The 24,425-nt window shown below is 48.9% G+C and overlaps 1 protein-coding gene across 5 annotated transcripts in view; it reads right to left on the reverse strand.

Annotated features, from left to right (window-relative positions):
- Positions 1-24,425, reverse strand: part of LOC106853776 (gamma-aminobutyric acid type A receptor subunit alpha3) — a 96,881-nt gene that overhangs the window by 41,408 nt on the left and 31,048 nt on the right. For all 5 annotated transcript variants that reach the window (XM_014877238.2, XM_088173331.1, XM_088173333.1 and 2 more), the window contains exons 2-3: positions 21,645-21,764; positions 17,501-17,622 (exon numbers count right to left, since the gene is read on the reverse strand). In XM_014877238.2, coding sequence (XP_014732724.1) covers positions 17,501-17,622; positions 21,645-21,733 — 211 coding nt within the window. In that variant the 5' untranslated portion in view covers positions 21,734-21,764. The remainder of the gene's footprint in view (positions 1-17,500; positions 17,623-21,644; positions 21,765-24,425) is intronic.

Here is a 24,425-nt window from a genome sequence, read left to right on the forward strand (position 1 = left end):
GATCAAAAGGACATCACATTTAGATGGGGAACAAGGCTATCTGCTGCTTGCCAGGAAAGCATCAAGCCTGTTTCCCCAACCCTGGGGTGCCGAGGCATTTTCTCACCCGCTGCTGCTGCTCCAATCCCCTGGCACTGCCAGCATTTGCTGTACAGCCAGTTCCCAAGTTGCTGCTCTGTGATCCATGGTGATTAATTACTACCTTCTCTCTGGTGTGATGGCACATCAGTGTCTACAATTGTGTGTCCTCCAGCCAGACTAGAGAAAAATCATCCAATCTGTAAACACAGCTACGCATGTGGTGTCACTTCCAGCTGTGCTTCTTTCCTTTCTCCCCTCAACCTGGATATTTCAGGGAGAATGAGGAGTTCAAAAGAATTTCAGGGGCTGTCTCAAGAGACAGCCAACAACGAAGCCGTTCACACGTGATGAGAGAGATCAGCATGGTCTGCAATTACATGTGCTCAATTCTTCAGCACAGATGAAGGGAGATGATGCCTGTCAAAGCCTCAAAAAGACAGCCTGCCCTGGCTCCCTTTCTTAGCAGGGCCACGAAGAGCTGAGGCAGGGAATAGATTTATTCCCTGTCTCACACCACATGCTGCAGATGCAGAGTTCTCACATGGCTGCAGCCAATGTCCTCTGCAGGAAGGAGCTGCAGGACCATGAAGTGACCCAGTTAGCACTTGAGTATGGCCTGTCTGGGATTTATGGCACACTCTCAGATAGATGTCTAATTCCTGGGCACAAACTCCTTGGATTGCATAGGGAAGATCAACTGGGTTTTTGAAAGAGAAATCCCTCAGGAGTCTGCAAATGTGCAGTACATGTGCTGGTGGCTCTGACCCGGGTCTGAGCTCTCTCTACACCTACACAACTCCGTAACCATCAGAGTTTGGATGAAGGCACAACTATTGCTTAAAGCAGAGCACTCAGACCACTTTGTTCTTCAGCACAGTTCTGAGGGGCACAGGGGGCATCTGCTGGTTCCTTTTGGGTGAGTAACTGCACTCCCTCCCCAGCACTTCTGTGGGGCTAGCAGCACAGGTAGCCCCGTGGTCTGGTCTGACCTTGCTGCACTGCCCCTTTCTCTCAACACATCCAGGGTAGGGGCACTCCAGGCATACCTGGCATGCTGAGTAAGTCCAGGTGTTGCTGTAGAAGGTGCTACAGGGATTTCACACCCCCCGCCCCCCCTGCCCCCATGCTGGTGAAAGGCATTTTTTCACACTTGTCAAGAGTGTAGATTGCAGGTTACAGCTCTATCCAGCAGAGCAGCCTAGGAGAGATGCTGCTTTACCAGCAGAGGAGCCAACCAACCCTCCTTCCCATCAGATCAGCTTTTCCTCCGTGTTTTTCTGATGCCTAACACCAGTTTATCCCACTTAGTTACCTCTCTCAGCTTTGGGTCTTTTTCCACTCAGCTTCATAATTCCACAAATCTTGGAGGGACTTCGAATCTCAGAGTTATCTACCTTTTCTGTCAGGCTTTGCTCAGATCAGCCAGCAGGCTCTAAAGCTTATGGAAGACAAAAGGCAGCAAGATGGGTGTGATAAGCCTTTCACCATTAGAAGCCCTGGCTAAAAACCTACCACAAGACTTCACAGAATGTGATTTAATTTAGCTTGCCCTACCATTTATCCACGTGCACATATTCTTATCACCACATTAAGATACACATCCAGGGGTTAGACTCAGGATATAGTAAAGTTATTGATAAACATCCAGTCCATCAGGGACAGAAGAAAGAGTAAGAAGCAGTGACTGCTGGAGGGTGTGCAGCCATGGAGGCTTTATACACACCCCTCATTCTCACACATGCAGACTACAAACAGAGCCTACAAATTAGCTGTGCTATTTTTGCCACAGACAGAACTACGACAGCACGAACAAAGCTACTGTCGTTACTATTTTAAGGACCCAGGACACCCTCAGATGCCAGGAAGACAGAGGAGGAATATGTATGTATGAGCATGCTTTTAGAGGTTCTGCAGAGCTCTGAGACCCTGTGGTAATGGAAGGGAGATGCTACATCAACATGTTTGTTATATATTATAAATACAATGGGAAAATGTGTGAATATAAATTAGCATGCATAATTTAACATACTCAGTATTAAAACCTGGCCTTGATGGCTAAGCCAGAGGCGCTTGGGAAAGGGAATCCCTGCTGGTCCCTGTGGAGCAGTCAGGCAATGCTGTGGTGCCAGCTGGTACATCCAGCTGTGCCCTAAGGAAACCAAAGCCAGGAGAATTCTGCTGCAGGAGCAGTAACGTGAGGGCAAAAATGCCAGTCTGCTACCTCAGCATTAGGCAAACCCACTCTATGTTACCTGCTTGCCACCTGTGGTCTGGTTTGGGCCTGCCTTGATGACCTTATTCAGTTAATTCTGCCTTTAGGGATCAGAGACAGTGTTCTTCTGACCAGTCAAAGGATCTTGGTGAGCAGAACCCTCAGGGAAAGACTGCAGAGGGCTCAGCACCTCGGTGCTGTGACTGAGGTTGCAAACACAGGAGAAATGAGGCACCAAAACAAAGCATTGCTGTATCCCTCCACATGAACGCTCCAGCTGGGAAAACCAACAGGCTCATCCATAACCTGCATGAACGCCATGTGCCTCTGAAGCTTCTTCCTCAGGCAGACTGGCCCTGACAGGTTTTTGCTTACTCCCTTTCCTAAAAACACTGAGCCTTTTGTTAACTCACTCTCAGCAAGTCTTTCTTGAACAGAAATCACCACCTCCCAACAGGCCACAGTTGCTCTGAGAGGAGTTGCAAAATCTTCAGATCAGTGCCAGTAACATCCTTGGCGTTTGTAAAGCAATTACTGAGCTCTGCAATTCATCAGGCAAATCCCCAGGAAAAAGATAAGCACGAAGGTGCAATACAAAACTGCTGTTGCCAACCTGATAATCATTGATAGACAACAGAGAAAACAGCTGCGAAGATTGGAAAGCCAAGAAGCAAACAGGGAAATGCAAGAAAAATCAGAGAATCATTAAGGTTGGGAAACCTCTAAGATCAAGTCCAACTATCACCCCAGGACCATGACCATGTCCTCAAGTACCACATCCATGTGTTTTTTGAACACTTCCAGGAATGGTGATTCCACCACTTCACTGGGCAGCCTGTTCCAGGCTTTGACAACCCTGTAAGTAAAGAACTTTTCCTTAATATTCAACCTGAACCTTCCCTGACTCAACTTGAGGCCATTTCCTCTCATTCTGTCACTGATTGCCTGAGGGAAGAGACCAATCCCCCTCTGGCTGCCCCTCCTGTCAGGGAGTTGTGCAGAGCAATAAGGTCTCCCCTGAGCCTCCTTTTCTCCAGGCTCAGCCACTCTTGGTGCTCCAAACCCTTCCCCAGTTCCATTCCCTTCCCTGGACATGCTCCGGCCCCTCAATCTCCCTCGTCATGAGGGGCCCCAAATCAAACAGTCTCACTCCAACCAAATGAGACACACTGCATTGAATTTATGTCATTGCAGAGGGAAAAGGGAAAAAAGGGATGTCTCATGAAGTGCAGGCTGAGCTCTGGGCTCCAGCCCCACCACTGCTGCTCTGCCCTGTGGCTCTGAGCATGTACTGAAGGCAGCTGTGCTGTGCCTCAGTCTCCCCTTCTGCCTTTCAGCCCAGTGCTGCCTGCCCCTGCCTCTGGCTGAATCTCATTCCAGGTTGCTCTGCAGGCTGAGGATTGCCAGAACACGTGATGGGCTGTAGTGGGCAAAAAATGGAAATAAAAAAAAAGAGGAGAAGAAAGTGACTCCCCGGGGTTGCTGTACAGCTCAGAGGAAGGGCCCATTTAATTTTCAAGCCTGTCCCCCGAGGCCAACGCCAGGTACTGAGACAAGATACAAGAGTACCATAGCAGGGAGCAAAGCTGTAATTCGCACTCTGGTTCTCTTATCCATTAGCTCCTGGCTGGCATTTCCTTCAGCAGAGAACTCTATCAGTTCCTCAGACAGTGTGCCTCCGGTGATGCTGCTGGCATCCTTCACCTCCACTCCCAGGGCACTGCAGAAAAACGTTTTCCTTTCTTCATGCACCCCAGCGTGGTGTCTGTGGCAGAGCCCAGCTCTGCACCGAGCTGTCTGTCCCCTGTCAGGCACGGGTCACTGGGCTGCACGGCCAGTGCTTATTTATTGCAGCAATGCCAATACAGTGTGCAAATAAACTTATTTAATTCACACTGCCCTGCACTGGTCAATTTAGCATTTCCCCTGGGCTCACCCTGTGCCACCTCTGCCACACACTGAGAAAGGCATTGGGAAAGAAAGAAAAAGGAAATGTACTGGAAAACAAAGGAAAGGAAGAATTGCACTGACTACGAGGTGCAAATAACTCCTCCTGGCTTTGCTGCCCCAGACTTGCACGGAAGAACAGAGTCTCCAAAGCACGAGATAAACCTCCAAACACTCACTGTGCTCCTCCAGGACATCCCCTCTCACCTGCCTTCTCCTGATTCCCAGGAAAAGTCCCTGGCTGCCAAATGGGGCCAGCAAATCCTGGCAGCAGTGGATTCATGCCCACGTGGCAAGATGGGCTTAGTTGTGCATTCAGGCTACTGTTTTATCCTCAGGTGAGAAAAACAATTTCAGAGGAAATTCCGTTTTGGCACTAAATCTCCACCTCCCCAGCACTGTTCAGGCACCGGCATTGTCCCAGGGACAGAAAGGCTTATTTTATCACAGTTACTCACAAAAATTAAGCAACTGATATGGAATTGTCAGTCCTGCCCACTACATGAATTATGATATGCTGCATGGTACTCTGATACTCCCATCAGAGACAGGCAGAGGGCAGATGCCTCCAGATGTATGTAATTTTTAATTTCCTTTGCTGGGGAAAATGTTTTCTTGTTTTAGTGATGTATGTTCAAAGCGTTCCAGTTCCCATGGCAACTCTCTGCTTCCACTGGAGATGTCATTTTTCATGCCATCCCTTCAGAATTCGACATCTCCTCGCAGAAGTTTTGAAGAAATGTCTCTCTTAAATATATATTTATTAGAGACAGTGCCCGAGAGTGCGTTTTATTGACACGTTTCTTAGGTGACTCAGCCTACAGAGGAGAAAGCTGTCTCCAGAAATATGCTGCCTGCCAATCTGCCTTTCCTCAGCTTCTGTTTTCAACCACAACTCTCCCTCTCTTTTTCTGCCATGCAGTTATTTGCCAGCACCTGCTCCCTTTTTCTTTTCTTAAATTCCTTTCTGTTCTCATCACTCTTGTCCATGCCCAGCATCTGCTCCCCCCCCTTTTTTTCCCTTTAATTCCTTTCTGTTCTCATCACTCCAGCAAAGCAAGCACAGCAGGGGAGTGCCCAACTGTGCCAGAAGTGTCTATGCCCATTCCCTGCTGCCACATTTGCATGTAGAGAAAACCCCAAAGTACTGCAAAATAGGGACTGCACGAGACTCTCCATCCTGGAGGTGCAGCAGCAGGAGCTCTCTGCTCCTGGATGCTCTCCCTGTGCCCCCTGGCTGGAGCTCTTTGGGTTCCATGTGTCCCTTGGGAAGGGCTGAGGGCATCCAAGTGCTTATCCTGCTCCCCAGTGCAGAACCCTGGCCATGGGGCTGCCGTCCTGGCTGGGGGAAGGATTTGTGCCCCAGGTGTTGTTTATCTGGTGCCTCTTGGGCAGCAGTTTCAGTGGCTCATGGTGTTGTGGTGCCTCTCTGTGCCCTACAGGTGTGGGGCTGAGAGATGCTGAGATGGAACCACCTCCCTGCCCAACCCCAGCCTTCCCTGCCCCACCAAGGCACGCTGCCTGCCCCTAACCATCACCCCCAAAATCCTGCACCCCTGGCTCTGCAAACCCCTGCAGAGAACGGGAGATGTAACATCCCTCCCACGGCAGCTTCCAGAGATTTTTCACAAGACCCCAGCGAAGAGTTTCTCCTCCAGACTGCAAGGAGACCCCAGTTCTGCTGCCCCCCAGGATAGGGGAGCCCCCAGGCCCTGCAGGGCTGCTCAGGTGCCCCCACTGAGCAGGATCCCATCCTGGGAACCCTTACTCGCCCCACCATAAGCATCTCCTGGCAGCTTCTTGGAAAGGCGGCCCCAGCACCGAGAGGATCCCGGTGGGAATCCGCGCTGGAGATCCTTAATAGAGCTGTAACATTACAGCTCCAAATTGCCTTCCTCCAGGAGACAAATCCGAGCGAGGAAATTGGTAGGAGCTGAGCAGATCTGGAGGCTGATGGAGCTAATCCCAGGCATGTTTAAATGCAAAGGCCCAGGGAGCCTCACTCAAACCCAACGTGAGCGCCGGAGCTCGCTGCTGGGTTTAATTCTCAGGTGCAGCCTGCTCCGAGGGGTGGGAAAAGCAGGGAAAATCAGAACACTGGGAGCAAACATCACACACCAGCTTCAAGGTCAGGACCTCAGCAAAACCGGGCACCAGCCAAAGAGCAGCTCCTGTTCACCCCGTTTCAGAAACCACGTGGATAAACATTGCTGTGGTCCCTTGGAGGAGTTTGAAAACATTTTCTTAGCCCAGCCTCCAGCAGGGACACACAGGCTCAGGGGACACTTCTTGCTGACTCCAGACTTCACATTAATTGTCCCGTCCCAGCAGCCATTAATCAAACGTCTTCCACTTGCATTTTTATTGAAAATCAATTTAATAAAGTAGGTGGGAGTCCGCATGCTTCCATAACATCAGATAAATATTCATGGGCGCTTACACTGCTTTAGCTAAATGAGTTTTTTAAATTTAACTGGTGCAATTTCCTTGTTCCTTAATATATGGCTTGGCTCGCCCTTGTTCAGGAACAGAGATGAGGTGGGACTGGCTCACTTATAGGCACACCAAGAAAAACTCCTCTGCTCTGGAGCCAGCACCTTTGGGCAAGGATTATGTCACCAGTAATTGGAAATACCAGCACTGGGGTCAGTGTCACCTGGAGCAAATCCCCAGAGCTGAGGTGGAATTCCAAAGGGCCACTTGGAGTTGAAAACTCATTTTCCACCACTGAGAGCATGGCCCCCAATTTTTCCTTGGCAGGTGTGCCCTTTGATTTCCACTTTTCCCTCCCTGTTTAAGCAGCCATTGTGCTCCAGCAGCCAACGCTAATAAAAATCCTTGGAAAATGCACCCCCCTGATGGTTACTGAAGGAGGTTAAAAGGCTTCCAGCTACCAAAACACACCACTCACCAGGAAAAGAACAGAAACACACCCACTCAGGATCTGAGAGTCCTTGGAGAAGGGATGAGCACCACGATCAGCATCACAGATAAAATCTCCACCTGCAGCCCTGGGGAGGGCAGGTTAACCCCTAGCAAGGCTCCTTGTGCAGCCCTCCTTCCCAAAGGCAGTTGTCAGAGCCAGATGGAAGAAAGGAAAAGCCTGACACATTGATCAAATTTAGGAGACAGGCAGGACTCAGGCAGTCCCTATCAGTGAGAGATTTTACAGCATCTAACAGCTCTTTGTTAACTGGAGCAGTGAGGAGCTGCAGCTTCCAAAAAGCAGCAATGCAGGGCAATTCAGCCACTGACAGGATTCTTGTCATGTTATCCCAATGATACCCTTCTCTTGAAAGGCAGTGCTTTAGAAATCCAGCACACCATCACTTTGCCTTTGTTATTAACACAAACTGACTTGTTTTCATCGTTACAGCCCCGACCTAATTCCCCGTGCACACGCTCCCTACAGCAGCTCAGAGCCCCGGACAGGATTTGCTTTCTCTGTGCTTTGATGACATGAAGGTTGTGACTGGCCCTGCAGACAGGCACAGAGAGCCTGAGCCCAGGGACAGGGCACGGAGAGTCCTCCCTGCCCCGTGCGCTTCCACCCACAAGTCACATTTCCCGTGTTCCAGCTCCGGGGTGTGGGTGGTGTGAAGACAAACGGGATCCATGCAGTGCCACCATCATCACTTTCCCTTTATGCCCAGCAGCTACAGATGCAGCAGAGGTGGGCAATCCTCACTTTGTGATGTCACCAGAGTCTCCTTGCTCAGTTCCTCCCAAAATACAGCCGGGCCAGTTCTCCTGCAAGCCTCCCAGAGCACTGATTTCCCTGATTTCCCTGCTATTAAGACAACAGCCCTGCTCTGGAGAGATCAGCCTCACTGGAGGCAAACTGCCTGTCAGCAAACAGCACTAAATACAGGGTATCATACTCCACAGATGGTGGCATGCTTTTAGTGTTTTTTCTCTTGGATGCAGGTCACACCACTAATGTCATCTCCAAACACCGAAATCCTACATGTGAAAAGGTAAAGCTTAATTGCCTTGAACAGCAACTCTTGTATTGATTCCAACATAAGGCCCATAAATATTAATACAGCTATATTTAGCCCCTTTCAATTATACATACAAAATTGAACATCTTTCTGAGAACAAATCAGTCCGGATAGGGCTTGGATTTTTTTCCTTTTCCCTTTTTAATGTGTTCTGCATCAAAATACTAATAATTCCAATAGAACCAAAGCTTTAAAAAACCCAAAACAACAAAACCAGTGGATGGAGGCAAAGTCTTAAAGATATTTTTCTGGCTCAATCAGCTCACTGGGAAGGTGTTCAGAGGCACTTGCACACTCCTAACCTCAGCCCTGCCCCACCTGGTTCCTATTTATTTGTTGACTCAGTCTCTTTGCTGGAGAGCAGCACATGGGCCCCACTGAAGGTGTGTCCCCAGAGGGACACACAGGGGAACTGCTGGGACAGGGATGCTCTAGGGAGGTCCCATCCAAGCATGGCCATGGCCACACAAAGCCTTGTGCATTAAAGACCTTCTCCTTTGTATAAAAATCACATCCACTTTACTGATTTGCAAATTAATTATACATCGCTTCCCTTGCCAAAATGGACTTAATGGTATTGACATTACATGACAAAGAGGAGCTATCAGAAAGCTTCTCCCATAATGATGGCTAGATTGATCAGGGAAGAAGAAAGGAGATTTCATGCTTTTGTTTTTTAACCCTTCCTCACGAAAGCAAACAAGGCCCTTTTCTAGGAAAAAGAGTTTTCAAATTCTCAGGCGAGACCAGGTGCATCTCTCCAAAGGGAAGAGCTCTCATCTTCCATACACAAAAGCCTGAAATTCAATTTCCACATGTGCACAGACCCTTCAGAGAAAACACAGCCTGGGGGCAAAAAAACCCCAACAGAGTTTGCACCTTCATTTTTTACAGGACAGTGGCCACAGCTGGCTAAAGTGACATCCACATGATGAGATAAGAACTCAGATGAGTGAGTACAAATGCAGGACAGCAAAGAAACCCGGATCTGGCTTGTATGGGCCCAAAACTTCCTCAACAAGAGCTCTGAAGGACACAGCAAGTCCTGTGCAGAGCCTCTGGCACTCTACACAGCCAAAGGCTGTCTGTGCTTTGAGGGGGTTTGTTATGGACCTCAGACCCTTTCCTCAGCAAAGTTTCTTGTATCAGAACTGATCCTTCCAAACCAGAGCTGTCTGAAATGGCTTTTGCAACGTCAAAACAGCATCTCGGCTTTTCAGACACAATTTATTTCGCTCCAGTCACGAGTTGTTCCATCCACTGACTCAGCCTGAACTTTGTCATCAATAGGATTTTCCAGCAGGTTGGGGGGGGAATAAAAATCATATGCTTCTTCCATGCCTGTTGTTCTCAACACTCTGGTTCGAATTATATCCTTCCAGAAGGTAAAGAGAACGGGGTGTCCTTTCCTCACAATGCAAATTACAGATTAAAATCCCTCTCCAGGCTATACTCTGTGCCTATAATTGTCAGTACTCCACAAGCACTCGTTGTTTCTTTATTTTAATAAATATTAGTTGCACATCTTTCGGAGGCACATTTTTAAAGTTAAGTTACAAGTTAGTAGACAAAGAAATATCACAGGAAATTCCTGCTTCACCAGGTGAGAGCTTTGCTACTTACTGCAACAGGGTATTTCCCTCTGACTTTTAATAGTCTTTGCTTAAGGGACCTTTAAGGGACAGTTTAGCCTTAGAGTCTTGCAGCACTGCCCAAAGCCCCATGCATCTTCCACCCTCACAAACACTTCAATATTTTTATTTAATCAAACAATAACCTTTAAATAAATGGAAGGGCATTAAGAAGCTAACAGGTCTGAAGCAGCAGCATTAATCCCCCCTCCACAGGGTGCTCAGATGGATGTGCTTTGATTGCTTCTTCCAGATGGGTCAGGGCTGAAATTCACCACCAACACGATCAATGACTTTGCCTCATCAGACATAAACAATACCTCTATATTACTACATGAACTGCTGCAAACATTTTATCCTCTAGCTCGACAAATAAAATAGCTGCCATTTCCTCAGTATTTGACCAGTTGTTTCACCACCAGCTTCCCAGAACAAACCAATTAAAGTTGTTTTTAAACTCTGTTACATCCAATAAAATAATCTTATTTCTCAATCCCTATCAAAGCCACATTATAAATCCTTTACATGGGACTGAATGAATGGAAATTCTAATAAAGGAGAAGCTGCCATAGTCCAACAGATCAATAAAGACATCCTCACAAGCAGTTTATAGCCATCTATAACATCATCTACTAATGTTCTTAAACCCATCTAACACATGTTCAACATGCTGAAACATCAGCTATCGCCTTCCAGAGTCATTATAAACAAACACCATCACCCTGTCTCTGACACATCCACAGCTCCCCCTCGGGCAGGGATCAGCTGCCCGACGTTCTCACTGCTTCACTGCAGGTGTCTGAGCCAGCACTGGAGCTCTGAGATGTTACTCCAGTATTACTGGGGCAAAAATGCCCTCCAGATGACTTTCCTTTCCTAGAAAAATTTCTTGCCCCCCTGGGGAAAATCTTCTTGCCTACACACGTGGGTGCAGGGCAGGGTCAGCAGCTCCTCGCCGGAAACACACACCAGGGAAGGCACCAGCTGTAAAAAGGCATCCACGGGAGCAGCAGAAACACCTTCTCACAAATCACAACCCCACTGCCTGGGGGGTTGGTTGGGCTGCTCTGGAGAGCCCAGAAGCGTGCACAGCAAGGACAGCTGGTGATGGGCTTTGGCCACATGACTGCCCTTTAGAGGGTGGCCAGGCACAGACCTGGCGTTCTGACCCACTCACAGCTCTGCACTGGCACTGGCAGATGCCCCCAAAGCACCTGTGCTGACCCAAAGCCAGGTGTTTCACACCAAAAGCAATCAATCTCCTTCCACAATGGGTTCCCAGCCCCTCCCGAGTGCTTGTGACATCCCTGAAGCTTTGATACAGGCTTGTTGCCCTCAGCACATTCATAACTTATTTAAGAGAAGACTTCCACCCTTAGGCACAGCTGTCAGGGCCGTGTTCCTCGCCTGCCTTCTGATGTGTGCAAGGCTTTTCACACAGAGCTGTGCACCAGGGGTTCCAACAGCAACACCACCGGGAATTCTGTGCCAGAGAGGAGCACCAGAGCTCTGCAAATCCACAGCAAAGCTGCCTTTGGAGAGCTGCCCCCGAGGGGAAGACAACCTTTCTTTAATTTGTTCACAGATCTTGACTTCAGAAGTTTGACGAGACAGAGCAGGGTCCCCGTTGCCCAGAAAGGTAAACAGAAGGAAACGCTATTCAGGCAATGTCTCAGCTTCAAATTAAAACTCATCAAGGAAGCTCTCACAAAGACAAAAATCTGAGATAAGACATGGATTTTGTTTTGTTTTTTCCCTAAGAAAGGATCAAATTCCTCCCTGGAGTAATCAATATAAAGCACGAAGTCAGATCAGAGAGAAGAGATGAGAAGTTGGGAGAAGTGGAACATTAAGACAGTAAAACAGATTAAACACCGACCTGAAACCCCAGAAATCATAATAAATCACAGAGGACAACTCTGTTTGTCATCTCATGTTTCTCTCACACAAACAGCAGTTTGTGATCATGTTCATGAGGCAGCTTCATCACACATAGGTGAAAAACCTATCCACAAGTGAAAAGGACAATTTCAACATTTCATCCAGATTTTAGGAAATAAAAGTTCTGTAAGCTTCAATCTGGACAATTTAACAATTTTTACCACTATTATAGGCTAATTCTACTGCAAACCGATTTCTTCTTGGATCCTGCCAGCCAGATAAGGTCTTGCTGTTCCATTTTGGAAAGCACTGTACTTCTAAGAGAAGGCAGTTCTGTAATTTAATTATTCTGACTATTTCAGCCCCTCAGCCTTAATGCTCCCCCAGTAACAGACAAGCCCTTACCTGCAGGAGGTCAGGCCAAAGTGACAGATGCACTGAGGTGTAGCACACCAAGCATCTCCTGAGAATGTCTCAACCTAAAGAGAGCTGCTCTGAATCCAAATCCAAAACCTCTTGGCCATCAATACTTGAATTAGTGAAATACAGGTGGCCAGGCAGGGATACAGATGTTCCTCAGGAGCCATCCTGCCAAACTACAGCATCATTAAAAGAGCAGGGAGCAGCATTGCACCACAGAAAGAGGAAACGAGAGAAATTCCAACTGAGGTGTGCTTTGCTGGCAAAATAATCATGGAAATATAACAGCAGGATAAATATTAACAGGTGCCTATAGATCAAAACCATTGGCAAGACAGAGCTGACACAAGAAGGAGAGATAAAAGGCACCAGAGGTCCAGGTGGGCACCCCTGACCTGAGTCCCGTTATGAGCAGCAGGCCCTGACTGCACCAAGTCCTGCTTGAGCCCAACATAGGCTGGGAGGTGCTGACACCAAAAACAACATAGTGGAGAAGAGGAGGAGGAGCCTGGATTGTTTCACCCTCTGGATGCACCCAGTTGGGAGGGTACAAACTGGGGCTCCCCTCTGCCTGGATGGGACCACCCCAGGGACAAGGAATGGGTGCCATGCCCTGTTCCCAGGGAAGAAGGAACCAAAGGGGTGAAGGGCCTTGTTCTGTCTGGGGAATTGAGCTGCTTTCATCCAGGTGCCTGTGTTTGCTGGTCTGCTAAACCCATGGACACTTCAGGAGGTTCCTAAATCTCAGCTGTCCAGAAGCCCCTGGCAGAGAGCAGGCCTGGCAGGATGCTCAGCAGCCACCACCCCCTCAGCAGGGCTGAGCTGTTCAGGGACTCCAGAGATGCTGTAGAAACTTCAGGGAAATACCACAAGTTACCTTGTCAGTCATGTTGCATCCAGGAGGGATAACACTGATCGATCCCAGCCTGGCTGCTTAACATGGTACAAATTGCTTTTTAATTGCAACTGGAGAAACTGGCTTATCTGAGGTGTTTACAACTCATTTTTTAGAAAACTGAGCAGCCTACTCTCTTCTCTTCCTTGGGGCAAAATCTTTCCCTCCTGGCATGCCCTGGAAAAGCCCAGCAGTTTTCTGGAGTGCTTCCCAACCCAGTACAGAGACTTTGTCCAGCACTGCTCCAGATGCCCTCTGGATTCCTCACCCTTACCCCAAATGAACCTCAGGTACACCCCTGGCCCTGTGGAGCCTCCAGACTCTGGCTGAGCGGCAAGAAACCCCTGCCTTGCTTTGCAAACAGCTGTGAAAGGTCCCACAAGCCTCCTCCTTGAGCAGTAAGCTGCTCCCTGATAGCTCTACACTGCTAAAGGGTATTTAAAGCATTCTCGAGGCTGTAAGGAAGGAAAAGGCTGGAAATGTCCACTCCTGCCCCTGCCCAGGCATTCCCAGAATGGCTCTGTTTCAGTTGCAGCAAAACAGGCCCAAATGTCATCAGTTAGGAAATGAGGTAGAGGAGGTACAGCTGTCCAGGGAGCACCACTGACCCTCGAATTCACCCTCATGGTCACTGTGCTGGACATTACACTGGGCCTGTAAGGACTGCAAGGACACACAGGGGAGTTTTGTATATCTGTAATTTATGAAGAGTCACTTGTGGTCCCTTCATCTGCATCCTGCTCCTTGAGCATCTCTTCTATTTGGGCACAGGACATCTCACCTTTGGTCAGCCACTTCCACCTCCTTCTCCTGGCCACATCTCCTCTCTCCTGCTCTTGTGAGCTGCAGGTGCATAAATGAGGCTCTGCAGGGAGCCCCAGCAAGGAGAACCTGAGAGCTACAGGCTGACCCTTCCCACTGCAGCCCCTCCAGGCTGGCCAGAGGCTCTGTGTGACTTCACAGCTCCAGGCCAGGAGCAGAGGGCCCTGCTGTCCACAGAAGCTCTCCTGGGACATTTTCTGATCCTACAAGGTTGGCCATGACAACAGATGTCTCCATTCCCTCGGGGTCCATTGCTGTTCCTCTTCTGACTTAATAACCAATCTGCCCCTTGTTCTCCCAGGGGAAACACGGGTTTTCTGCTGACAGCCACCCTCTCCTCTCCCAGTCTGAGTCCTAGATGTTCTGTTTATGCAGCTACCCCTTCCCCAAGCCCAGACTGTCTTTCAGTGGTTATGAGGCCAAAGAAAAGACTCAGCTCTGTTCCTAAGAGGAATCCACTCCTGGCTCAGCTGGCAGAGACAGGGAGAAACCTCCTGCCAGATACTGTGATACAAATGGTCATGTCCCCAGTGCTACATGGTATTACTGCAGAAGAAAGGGTCTGACAGCCACCTTCCCCTGCCTTTCTTCTTCTATGTCAGCCTGGTCTGTGCTCACAGATCTCCCCCTTGCCTCAGGACAGCCTGGCTGGACTGGGTGTCTCCTGTTTGGGGCAGGAGCAGCAGCCAGGCCCAGGGCCACCCTCACCTGGAGCCAGGCTCTGCAGCACCAGGCACTCCTGAGCAGCCTCAGCATGGGTTTGCTTCAGCTCGTGTCTGCAGCATCCTGGTAGGAAGAGGAGCTCTGGCATGGCAGCTATTAGAGTGGGTGGCAGCAGATGGTGCAAGCAGAGGGGATAAGAAAATAAATACAAAGAGGCTATCTTGAGGGGAGAAGTCATCACATTAACACTCTGTTGCTTACACAGTGTCTTCTCCCAAAGTCTAAACAAACACTGCTCGGTTCCTGGCGCACGGGAAGCTGAAGGAGGGGACAGGGCTGAGCACACACAGCACTGCAGAGCCCTGAGAGGTGCTGCAGCCCCAAACCCTGCTCAGCCCTCCATGTCCCAAATTACTGCAGGGGCATCTCATCCAGAACAGGAAAAACCAGCCAGACAAAGAGCCTGCATGTCCTGCTTCACACAGGTTACACACAATTTAGGGAACTCCATCCTTCCACCTGCCTGGGTGTGGACACAAGATCCCCACGCCTGCTCTTTCCATGGACTGCAGGGTATGGATGCTCTTGCCTGACATCTTCAGAAAAGCAGTGGAAGACTTTCCCAAGGGAAATGAGCAGACTACAGGGACTGCCCAGTGGTGTTTTACAGGAAAACCAATGCTCCTTGTCCATCACCCATCCCACTGCAGCACAGCTGCTCATCTGGGGCAAGGCAATCTCTTTCCCAGCCCTCACACAGCCTTGGACAGCAGGAGCTCATCTCTTGCTGACTGTCACCCCAGGCTCTTCCATCAACCCCAAACTCTGGAGTCTGCAGCAGGACCATTTCTGCTTCTCTGGCCACCAGCAGCAGTGGGAGAGGTCTTTCCTTCTAATTCTCCTCCTGAGAGACCTCCAAGGCTTCAGCCTTGGGCAAAACAACTAAAAGTGAGGAGAGCCTGTCTCACCAGGCTGCTCCATACACAGAGGACAACTCCCTGCCAGTCAAGAGCCCCCAAAACCTGCAGCCTTCATAAACACCTCCCATCTGGGTCTGCCAGAGTGCCTCAGCAGGGAACACAGAGGTGAAAACAGTCTTTAAACACTCAAGGGCTGGCTCAGGCAAAGGCAATTTATTATGTTAAACACGTTATTAAAGGATCTAAAGCAACAGAGCAAAGATGTTCCAAGAAAGGTTTGAACTTCCCCAGCAAGGGGCTCCTGGGACTCCTCTTGCTAATACTTAGCATGGGCTTGTCTGCAGCTGAGCCTACAGTGAGCATAAATGCCCCCTCAGCCCCCGTACAGAACTCGTTTCAGTTAAATCAATACAGCCATAGGGGACACTTGAGGAAGCAAAGCTATTAGTGGGACAACAGTTAATTCTGGGGGAAAGAAACAAGCAACAAAAGCAATAAAACTGACTGATTGCTTATGCAGACACTGTAACCCTTTCCTGTCTGGGTCCTGCAGCACAGCAGAGGTGATGCTCACTGGAAAAGCCCTTCCTCCCCAGGTCTGGCATGGTCTCTAAGGGCAGCTGCAGGGCAGAGGGCAGTGGCACAGTGGTGGACACGGGGCTGGGAGGAGTCAAGGCTGCTCTGGAGAAGGAAAGTGCCATTCCAGGAGATCCCATCAACATGCAAGAGCTCAGGAAAGCAGTTCTTGGCAGCAGGAAAATGGGACAGCACGTGGTGACTCCAGCTCTATATCTATGTATGCTGGAAATCATGGTCCAGCAGCACACCTTTGCTGAACAGGACAGCTCAGAGCAGTGCAGGGACATCCCCCAGGGACACACAGCTGCCAGCACCTGAGAGGGGCCACCTCTGCCACAGCAACAACACACCAGGAAACCACCCAGGCCCACACTCCCTAATCTCACACCTGTCTTCCCCACACTTCCCCCATTTCCTCTGCCCCCTTAGATCATGCTGACTGTAGCTGTAGGCATTAGGTGGGAAGGTGGCTGCCATGGCTTTTCTCTCTGAAGCACCTCAGAGAAGTGTAGGAGCTTGCAGAGGAGCTCTGCAGCAGCAGCAATGTTGGCAGCAGTGTCGAATGCAGCTCAGGAGGCAGCAGGGCCTGGGTGAGTGCCCGGTGCCCAGAGCAGCACGGGGGGAGAGCTTGCCAGGTGACAGCTGCATGGGAAATCACTGAGAAGATGTGGAGATGGAGGCTCTGTAGCAAAGCAAACTGACTAAAAAGCAATGCCAACATGGAGGTGGTGAGCTGAAGGTACTGCAAGCTGCTGGTACAGAGCCACAGAATGGTTCAGGTTGGGAAAGGTCAAGTCCAACTGTGCACCCAGCACCATGTTCAGCACTAAGCCATGGCCTCGAGTGCCACAGCAACACTTTCAGGGATGGTGGCTCTACCATTTCCCAGAGAGCCTTTTCCAGGGCTTTACAACCCTTTCTGAGAAAATTTTTTCCTTACACCTAATCTAAACCTCCCCTGGTGCAACTTGAGGCTATTTCCTCTTGTCCTGCCATTTGTTACCTTGGAGAACAGACTGACCCACACGTGGGTCAAACCTTCTTTCAGGGAGCTGATGTCCCCCCTTTTCTCCAGGCTGAGCTCCCCAGCTGCTCCTCATCAGATTTGTGCTCCAGACCTTTTCTCTGGACACTCTCCAGCCCCTCAATGTCTTCCTTTCTGAATATATCAGCATTTCTTTAAGGGTGATGTCTCTAAAATAGCAGCAATAGGTTCACCCACACCCGTTCCATCTACAGGCCTGTCCTTGCTCTGTCTCAGGCCTCCACTTGCCCCTCTCAGCCCACGAGGTATCCAACAGTAAAACAGACTGAAAATGGGTAAACAGCCACAAACTGAGCCTGGCACTGATCAGCCTCCCCTCCTGACAGCACCAGAGGTACTAGAAATTAAAAAAGCCATTTTTATTGCTAAAGCCACCCAGCTGTGGGAGCACCCGACTGACCTCCGAGCCCAGGCCTCAGGCGGTTGTCGTATCCATCCAGGAGCCTGTCCAGGATGCGAGTAAAGATGGTGATGTTGTCTTTGCTGTCATCCACGACGTCTGAGACGTGTTTCTGAGAGAGCCTGGCACGTGGGGCAGGGGGAGAAAGCAGGGAAAAGTGTTAGGAGGGAAATCTGCACTGTGCATGATCTGAGCACTTACAGGGAGTGAGCGCAGGTTGGTTCCTGCTCCAGCCTGGAGGGTAGGATGGGGCTCAGCTTCTGATAAAGTCATAAAGTCATTTCTGATCAGCACAGGGCATTTTTGATCAATTCCCCTCTGTCCTCACAGACCCCCCCACTGTCCCCTCCCTATCTTTCCCCACTCAGAGCCAGCAGCACCACGGGGAGGGTTTAAGAGCCCTATTTTATCAAGGAGCTGCCCCAGCATCCCCTGTCTGCCCCTAAAAATGGGCATTTTCTGAGCAGAGGCTGTGGGAAGCTCAGTTACTCAAGTGCCACTATCTCCTTACAGGCAGCATGGAAGAAGTGACACCAGTTATTTGCCAGATTGAGCCATTTCAAAGATCTCTGCCCCAGGGAAGAGGGGAGACAGAAAAGTAAGAATTCAGGAAACAGGCTTAAAGCCTCATCATTAAAACACTTACTGAATCAGCCCTGCAGTTTGCTGAACTTTCCCTATTTATAAAAACAAATGAGTTTCCACATTCCCATCTCTGCTCAACACAAGAAGCCTGGAAGCCCCCAAACAAGATGATTTCCTCAGAACACATTCTGCCCCAGGTGGTATAAAACAAGGAGTAAATTCCTCTAAAAAAGCACATCTCACTGAACAAAATCTTCAATGCAGTTTTGCAAACACAAGGGGCTCAAGTAATACATTTGCATTTTGTGTCTCCCTTTCAATCAACAGAAAAGGAGATTGTGAGTCCTTCTGGAACCACCTGCCTCTAAAAGAGATTTCAGATGACACAGACCAGCAGTGCTGTGGCTTCAAGCACAGCTTTCCCCAGCAGAAATAGCTGTTAGGACCAAAACAAATGGAAAGGAAGAAGATTAAGTAACAGAAAACAAAAAGAAAAATCTATAGAGATGAAGAGTTTTCAAGGAAGATGGAAGAGGAAATAAGAGAGAGACAAATGAGGCAAAAAAAAAGATTAAGAGGCACAAACAGGCAGCGAGATGGCTGAGGAAGCCCAGCCAGGCAGGGGAAAAAAGGCTGCTGAAGCAGAGGAATGCTCAGCAGCAGCTACAGGAACCCCTCGGGAGCAGGGAAGCCCTGACTGGCAAATTGGCACTAAATGGAGAGGTGAGTAACTGGGGAGTACTGGCCAGAGGAAGATCACAAATGCCACAAACCAGAGGTGGTAGACATGAAATTAATTCATGGTTACAATTACCAACGACAGCACCTATGACCATCAGAAGTGTCACCCTGGGGGAAGAAAAGCCCCTAAATTGTCACTTTCTAACATTTCTGCCTCTTTCCTTCCTACCTTAGCCTTATGTCTTTTGATGTGTGGCAGACATTGGTTTCAGCACGCATCATTAAGTAAATGGGGGAAAAAACCAAGAAACTACAGAAAAAGGAATATTATTTAAGAAGTTCAAAGCTTAATCCTGCTGCATCCCATCTGGTCAGACTGGTTACCCCTGACACTGCTGGTGCACCTGTAAATACACTGTGAGGAGCCAGTAAGGTGACAACTACCAGAGCTGGCTTGGAGTTCTCTACCAAAGTGTTCAACCAACAGAAAACCCAGATTCTGTAAGGTAAAAGAGGAGCAAAGAGTATTTCCTAGCAAAAGAGGAAAAATTGAGAGCAGGGTATGGGTACTTTTAGAGTCAGGCTGAATCAATACTATTTAGAATGCTGCAGTTAATTGAAATATTCCGTTTTGGGCAATTCTGACATTAATTTTCATTGGCTTCATTGACCAAACACTCTGGGAAATTGCATTTCAAGTGCCTGAGGTCCACTTCTCCAGGGGCACATCCCACCTCTCACAGGAACCACTTGGCCTCTGTTTTTTAGCAAAGCAACACCTGGAAGAGAGGTCAAGGCAGAAAGTTGAGCCTCTAGGAACAGAAGGAGGGTAACACAGCGCTGAAATTCCAGCTTCCATAGGGTGAGGCATGGTTGGGATAAACCTGACCCAGCCCTAATGCAACCTGCCAGATCCAAACATCACAACACCCCTGACATTACAAACTGCATCACAGCCTCCAAGATTTCCAGCTGAATCCAAATGCTGGTTTTTGGCTTTTCATCTGAACTTGAACTCCCTGCAGGTAAGGAGAGTTTAGAGAAATTTAACAAATGCCTGCAGTAATTAGTGGGATTTCAATTGTACCAGCTTTCAATAGATGTCGTGGTTAAAAGCAATCTGTCCCAGTGTCTGCTGATGAGTATATAACCCTCTATAACTTATGAATAGCTACCATGCTCATGAAAAGCTCATTCATTAATGTTTTATAAGCTATCTTTAAAAATTACCCATAATATAAAGAGTGAGAGAACGGATTTTTGTGAAGGAACTCCTGGCGGAGGCTCAGCAGTGATGGGGAAAAATGAGTTTACAAATTTCAAAGCTGTTTTACTTAGCCTGACATTTGAGGGTTTGACTTCAATGTGAGCAGTGTGGGATTCACTTGGGAGGTGCTGGGGGAAGAGCAGTGTGGGCAGGACAAGGGAAGGTGCAGGCGGGGAGAGGCAGCAGCACCTCTGCCTGGCACCTGATCTGGGCTAATAATTCCTTTTCTAGGAAAGCTCTGGGCTGCCTCACCTCACCTCAACATAAAGCTAAAGCTGCCCTTTAGCAAGGCATAAAGGAACTGCAAAGAGATGTGCAGGATCAAGGTTTTAAAATAATTAAAATCCTTTAGGCAGGAAGAACGGAGGTTTACAGCAAATTTAATTAGGATAGGCTTGAGGAAAAGTCATTACCTTGCCACCTGTGCTCAGGCTCTCTGGGGAGTTGTGCCACATCAGCACAGGGGTCCCCTTGCACACAATTTAGGAAGCAAATCCTCCTGGGGACCGATATTCTGAGCAATCCCTGCGTGGCAGGAGGAGAGGGAGCAGCGGCTCTGGTGAATACGTGATGGGGAGGAGAAGCAGGGAGGAAGGCAGAGCTGCAGGCACAGGGCATGGGGACAGCCCCACAGCCACTGTCGGGGGAAAGGCCAGTGCCCAGGGCTGACTGTGCCTGTGCAGAGGGGCAGGGTCAGCACTTCCAGGCAAGGCAAGCTGCAAAGTCAAATCCGAGCAGGCAAAGCAGAACAGGCAGGACAGGGCGGGAGGGGCAGCACCGACATCTTTTCATGCATGAAGATCCTTGCTCCTTTCTGGACTTCTAACTCAGCAGACAGCATTTCAGGGTCCATATCTGGCACTCTAAAGGCTTTTCTAAATGTTTTATAGAAGTCATGTATTATTTGCACTTCTCTACCTCTGTGCAGAGCTCCTCCCTCCCCACAGCTGGCGGCATCTCCTTCTTCCTTCCTCGAAGGGCTCCCCGAGCTCACCCAGCAAAAGCTCTGGCAGGATGCAGTCACGGACTAACAGGCTTTCATCTCCTCCAGACTGCTTCCAGAGGCTGGGAAGGTGAGGCTGGCAGCAGCACTCTCCTTGCCAGGGCAGCCAGAGCCTGCACACCCAGGCACAGGAGAGCAGCAACCCCTGCCAGGACTGGCAGAGAACCCTGGTGCTGCAGCAGGTCAGGTGTGCTGCCCATGGGTCTTTACACCATTAACAGCCAAACAGATGAAGCAGATTGATTTTCTGTTCTTTAAAAAAGTATTAAAATATTAAATGAGGTGGAGGGAATCTCTCTTCCAGGTTAAAATTCAGGCAAGCAGAGTCCTTGCTCGGAATGAATTGTGCAGAGGCCAGATCTGAAAATAGGTTTTGTTGCAAAAAATGCTGACAACTGATCTCAGTGAGAGCACCTCAAATAATGCCAGTGTCGGCCACCTTAGGGACTGAATAGCCCCTGGGTGAAAGGCTTGGGGATGGGGACAAGGGGAGGGTCAAACACAGCAGAAACTCTTTAGACCTTTGCCCTGGACTGCTTCATACACATACTGACCCCAGGATATTTAAGTTCAGTAAGAGAACTGCAGCTCAGCACTCACCACCTTACCTAGCATCAGCAGGGAGAGCCAGAAGCAGGACCAGGACTCCAAGGCTGAGGAGGGAGAAGGGCCCCATTCCTGAGAGCCTCAGTGCCATGGTGTCAGTGTGCAAAACGAGCCTCCAAAACCTGCCAGGGAGGGACACAGTGGAAAGAGAGGAGAGAAAAGAGATTTTAGTTACTAGGGAAAAGCAAATAGTTCTGTTTTTCATGTTGGGCAACAGTCAGTATTTCTGGGGTCCTGTATTTGAAATCTCAGGAGCCAGAGGCAGCATCATGCCCTGGAGCACTGCTGGCCCTGGGGAAGCTGCATCACGGGGTCAGAGCCAAGCAGGTACACACATCATAACCCTCACCCCACCCTCACAGCAGATCCTGCAGCTCCCCAGGTGCTTCAGCAGCAAGTGCAAACGTCGCTTTCCAAAGCAACCACGCTGGCTCTTCTTCCACCCATCCCTTCCTCCACCTCACCCTGCAGGCTCAGTCCCCAGCTCACCTGGTGCCTCTGCTACCTCGGTGACATCCACACAGCAGAACCACTTGTGAAGTCTCAAGACCCATTTTTTTCCCCCAACATATTTTTCTAGACAGTTAAACCTCATTTAATTCCCGTAATGACACTGCCAGAAATTGTTATTAAGTTTGACCACCGAGGCCCAAGGTGGTGGGAGCGCTCGACGATACTACACTTAGTGTGCTCAGAGTTTTCATTAATGCTCAGTTTTACTTTTATTGTGATGTTATTGCACATTTAACTGCCTTCTCCTTTTATGTATCTCATTATGTTGATGCACCTTGGAGCAGCACTGCCAAGCAACAGCCTGGATAAATACAGCTTGTCGTGACATCTCCCCCTCACAACGCTCCCTGTGTGGCACACAGGGGATCCAGCACCAGGCACAGGCAGCCCCACTCTGAGCCCCCAGAGCCAGCAGTGAAGGCTCCAGTCAATCACAGCAAGCAGAAACCAGGGCAAGGTGCTGGTGCCAGCCAAATGTGACCTCTGGATTTCTGCACTCAACGCTGCAGAGCCTCAGGCAGCTCCCTCCAGCACTGAAGGAGGTGCTGGCTGCAAAGCCAAACCCCAGCACCTGGATGGCAATTCTCAGCCAGCTGAGGCTGCTTCAGGATGGGCAGGGGAACTGTCTGAGTGCTGCCAAGGAGCAGGGGTTCTGCACAGGGATGTGGGAGAGGAGAACTCCCAGCAGAAATCCTGTGCAGAGGGCTCAGCCAAGCAGCCTGGACACACCTGGAGATCACACATGGCTCAGTGTGCACCTGGCTACCCCTGCCCCTGCAACAGAGGAGGAACAAGGCCAGGCTGGGTCCTGTGTTTTATCACATTTTTGCATTCAGCTGGTCTCCCCACAGCAGTGTGGCCCTACAGTCTCCCTGGAGGCTGTGCTTGATCCTTGTTTTTTAGCTCCAGGAGCACATGAGCTGCCAGGCAGGCAGAAGGGAAGAGGCAGACACCACCAGCCCTCACCACCCACCTCAGCTTTTGTTCTGGCAAGATACTCACTAACAGCAGGCACGGGGGGGGGGGGAAAACCCAAACCAACCCAGCATTCGGCCCTAGTTACCTTTACCTTCCTCCCCATCACTCACTTAAAATCCTTGCAGAAATTAATGCACGGATTAATTTAGGCACAGTGTGCTCAGGCTTTATTAATCAGGATTCTACCTGAATGCCCTCTAGGGAAACTCATCCTCACACCAAAGGAGGTGCAGGAGCCTCTGGCATGGACACACCCATGGCTCTGATTTGGGATGGCTCCTCTGGCTCTCACCACTTTCCAGCTGAGAAGGGACACACAGTCTTGGAAATTCAAGTATTTGCTGTTGAAGCACAAATTAACTGGCTGAACATCTGTTCTGTGGGAAATTCCAACATTTCGGGGAGATTCGTTCCAAATCACGACAAGGACAGATAAAATGTTGATTTTTCTTACAAGGCAAATTCAGAACTTCTTCAATAAGCAGCTTCTCAACAGATTTCCTTTCAACTTTTCCCTTTTGTTTCATTTCAACTTGCATATTATACAATAGTATTTAATTGATTTTTTCCCCCTAAGGCGATTTCAAATGTGAGCCAAAAGCAAAAAAAAAAAAAAAAAAAAAAAAAAAAAAAAAAAAAAAAAAAAATAAAAGAACCATTGCTGTCTACCCTCTCCCCTCCACAAAACACCACTGAAAATCTTCACTGAAATCAACATTTTCCCATTCAACTGCTGATTTCAAAAAATGCTTTGTTTGGGCAGAATTTGCACAGCCAGCAGACTTTTACCAGGGATCCCCACACAAAGGAGAACACTGGATTTGCAGCAGGTGCCTCCTGGCTCTGCAGGAGCTCTTGTGGCTCCTTTAGAACATTAGGGATGATTTTTATCATGTTTGGTGAAACCATGTGTGGGGCAGATTATGAACCATCAGTGGAAAAGTGAAACAAAACAAAAAAAAAGAGTACTAGAAAATGGAGGACCAAGGTAATTCAGAGGGTCAAGAACAGTGACAAAATCCAGAACACCTTCCATGTGGGTGTCCTGTCTGTGCCAAGGAGCTCTTAACAACTGCATTTTCACCAAACCTTGTTCACAGGGTTTTCCTTCAATATTATACAGAGATGAAGGTTCATTTTCTACTTTGGATAGTTCTGATGAGGAAGATGCTAACCAAGGATAACAGGGGTGCTTGAATTAAGTCAAATTTGTGCTTCAGTCTCATTTTAAGCATCAGAATGAGCTCTACATACCTGCACTGGGAGCAAAATCTGTTTTCATTACTTGCCCA

This window comes from Sturnus vulgaris, chromosome 14 (assembly GCF_052056855.1).
Source record: "Sturnus vulgaris isolate bStuVul1 chromosome 14, bStuVul1.hap1, whole genome shotgun sequence".
In the NCBI taxonomy this organism is placed as follows: Eukaryota; Metazoa; Chordata; class Aves; order Passeriformes; family Sturnidae; genus Sturnus; species Sturnus vulgaris.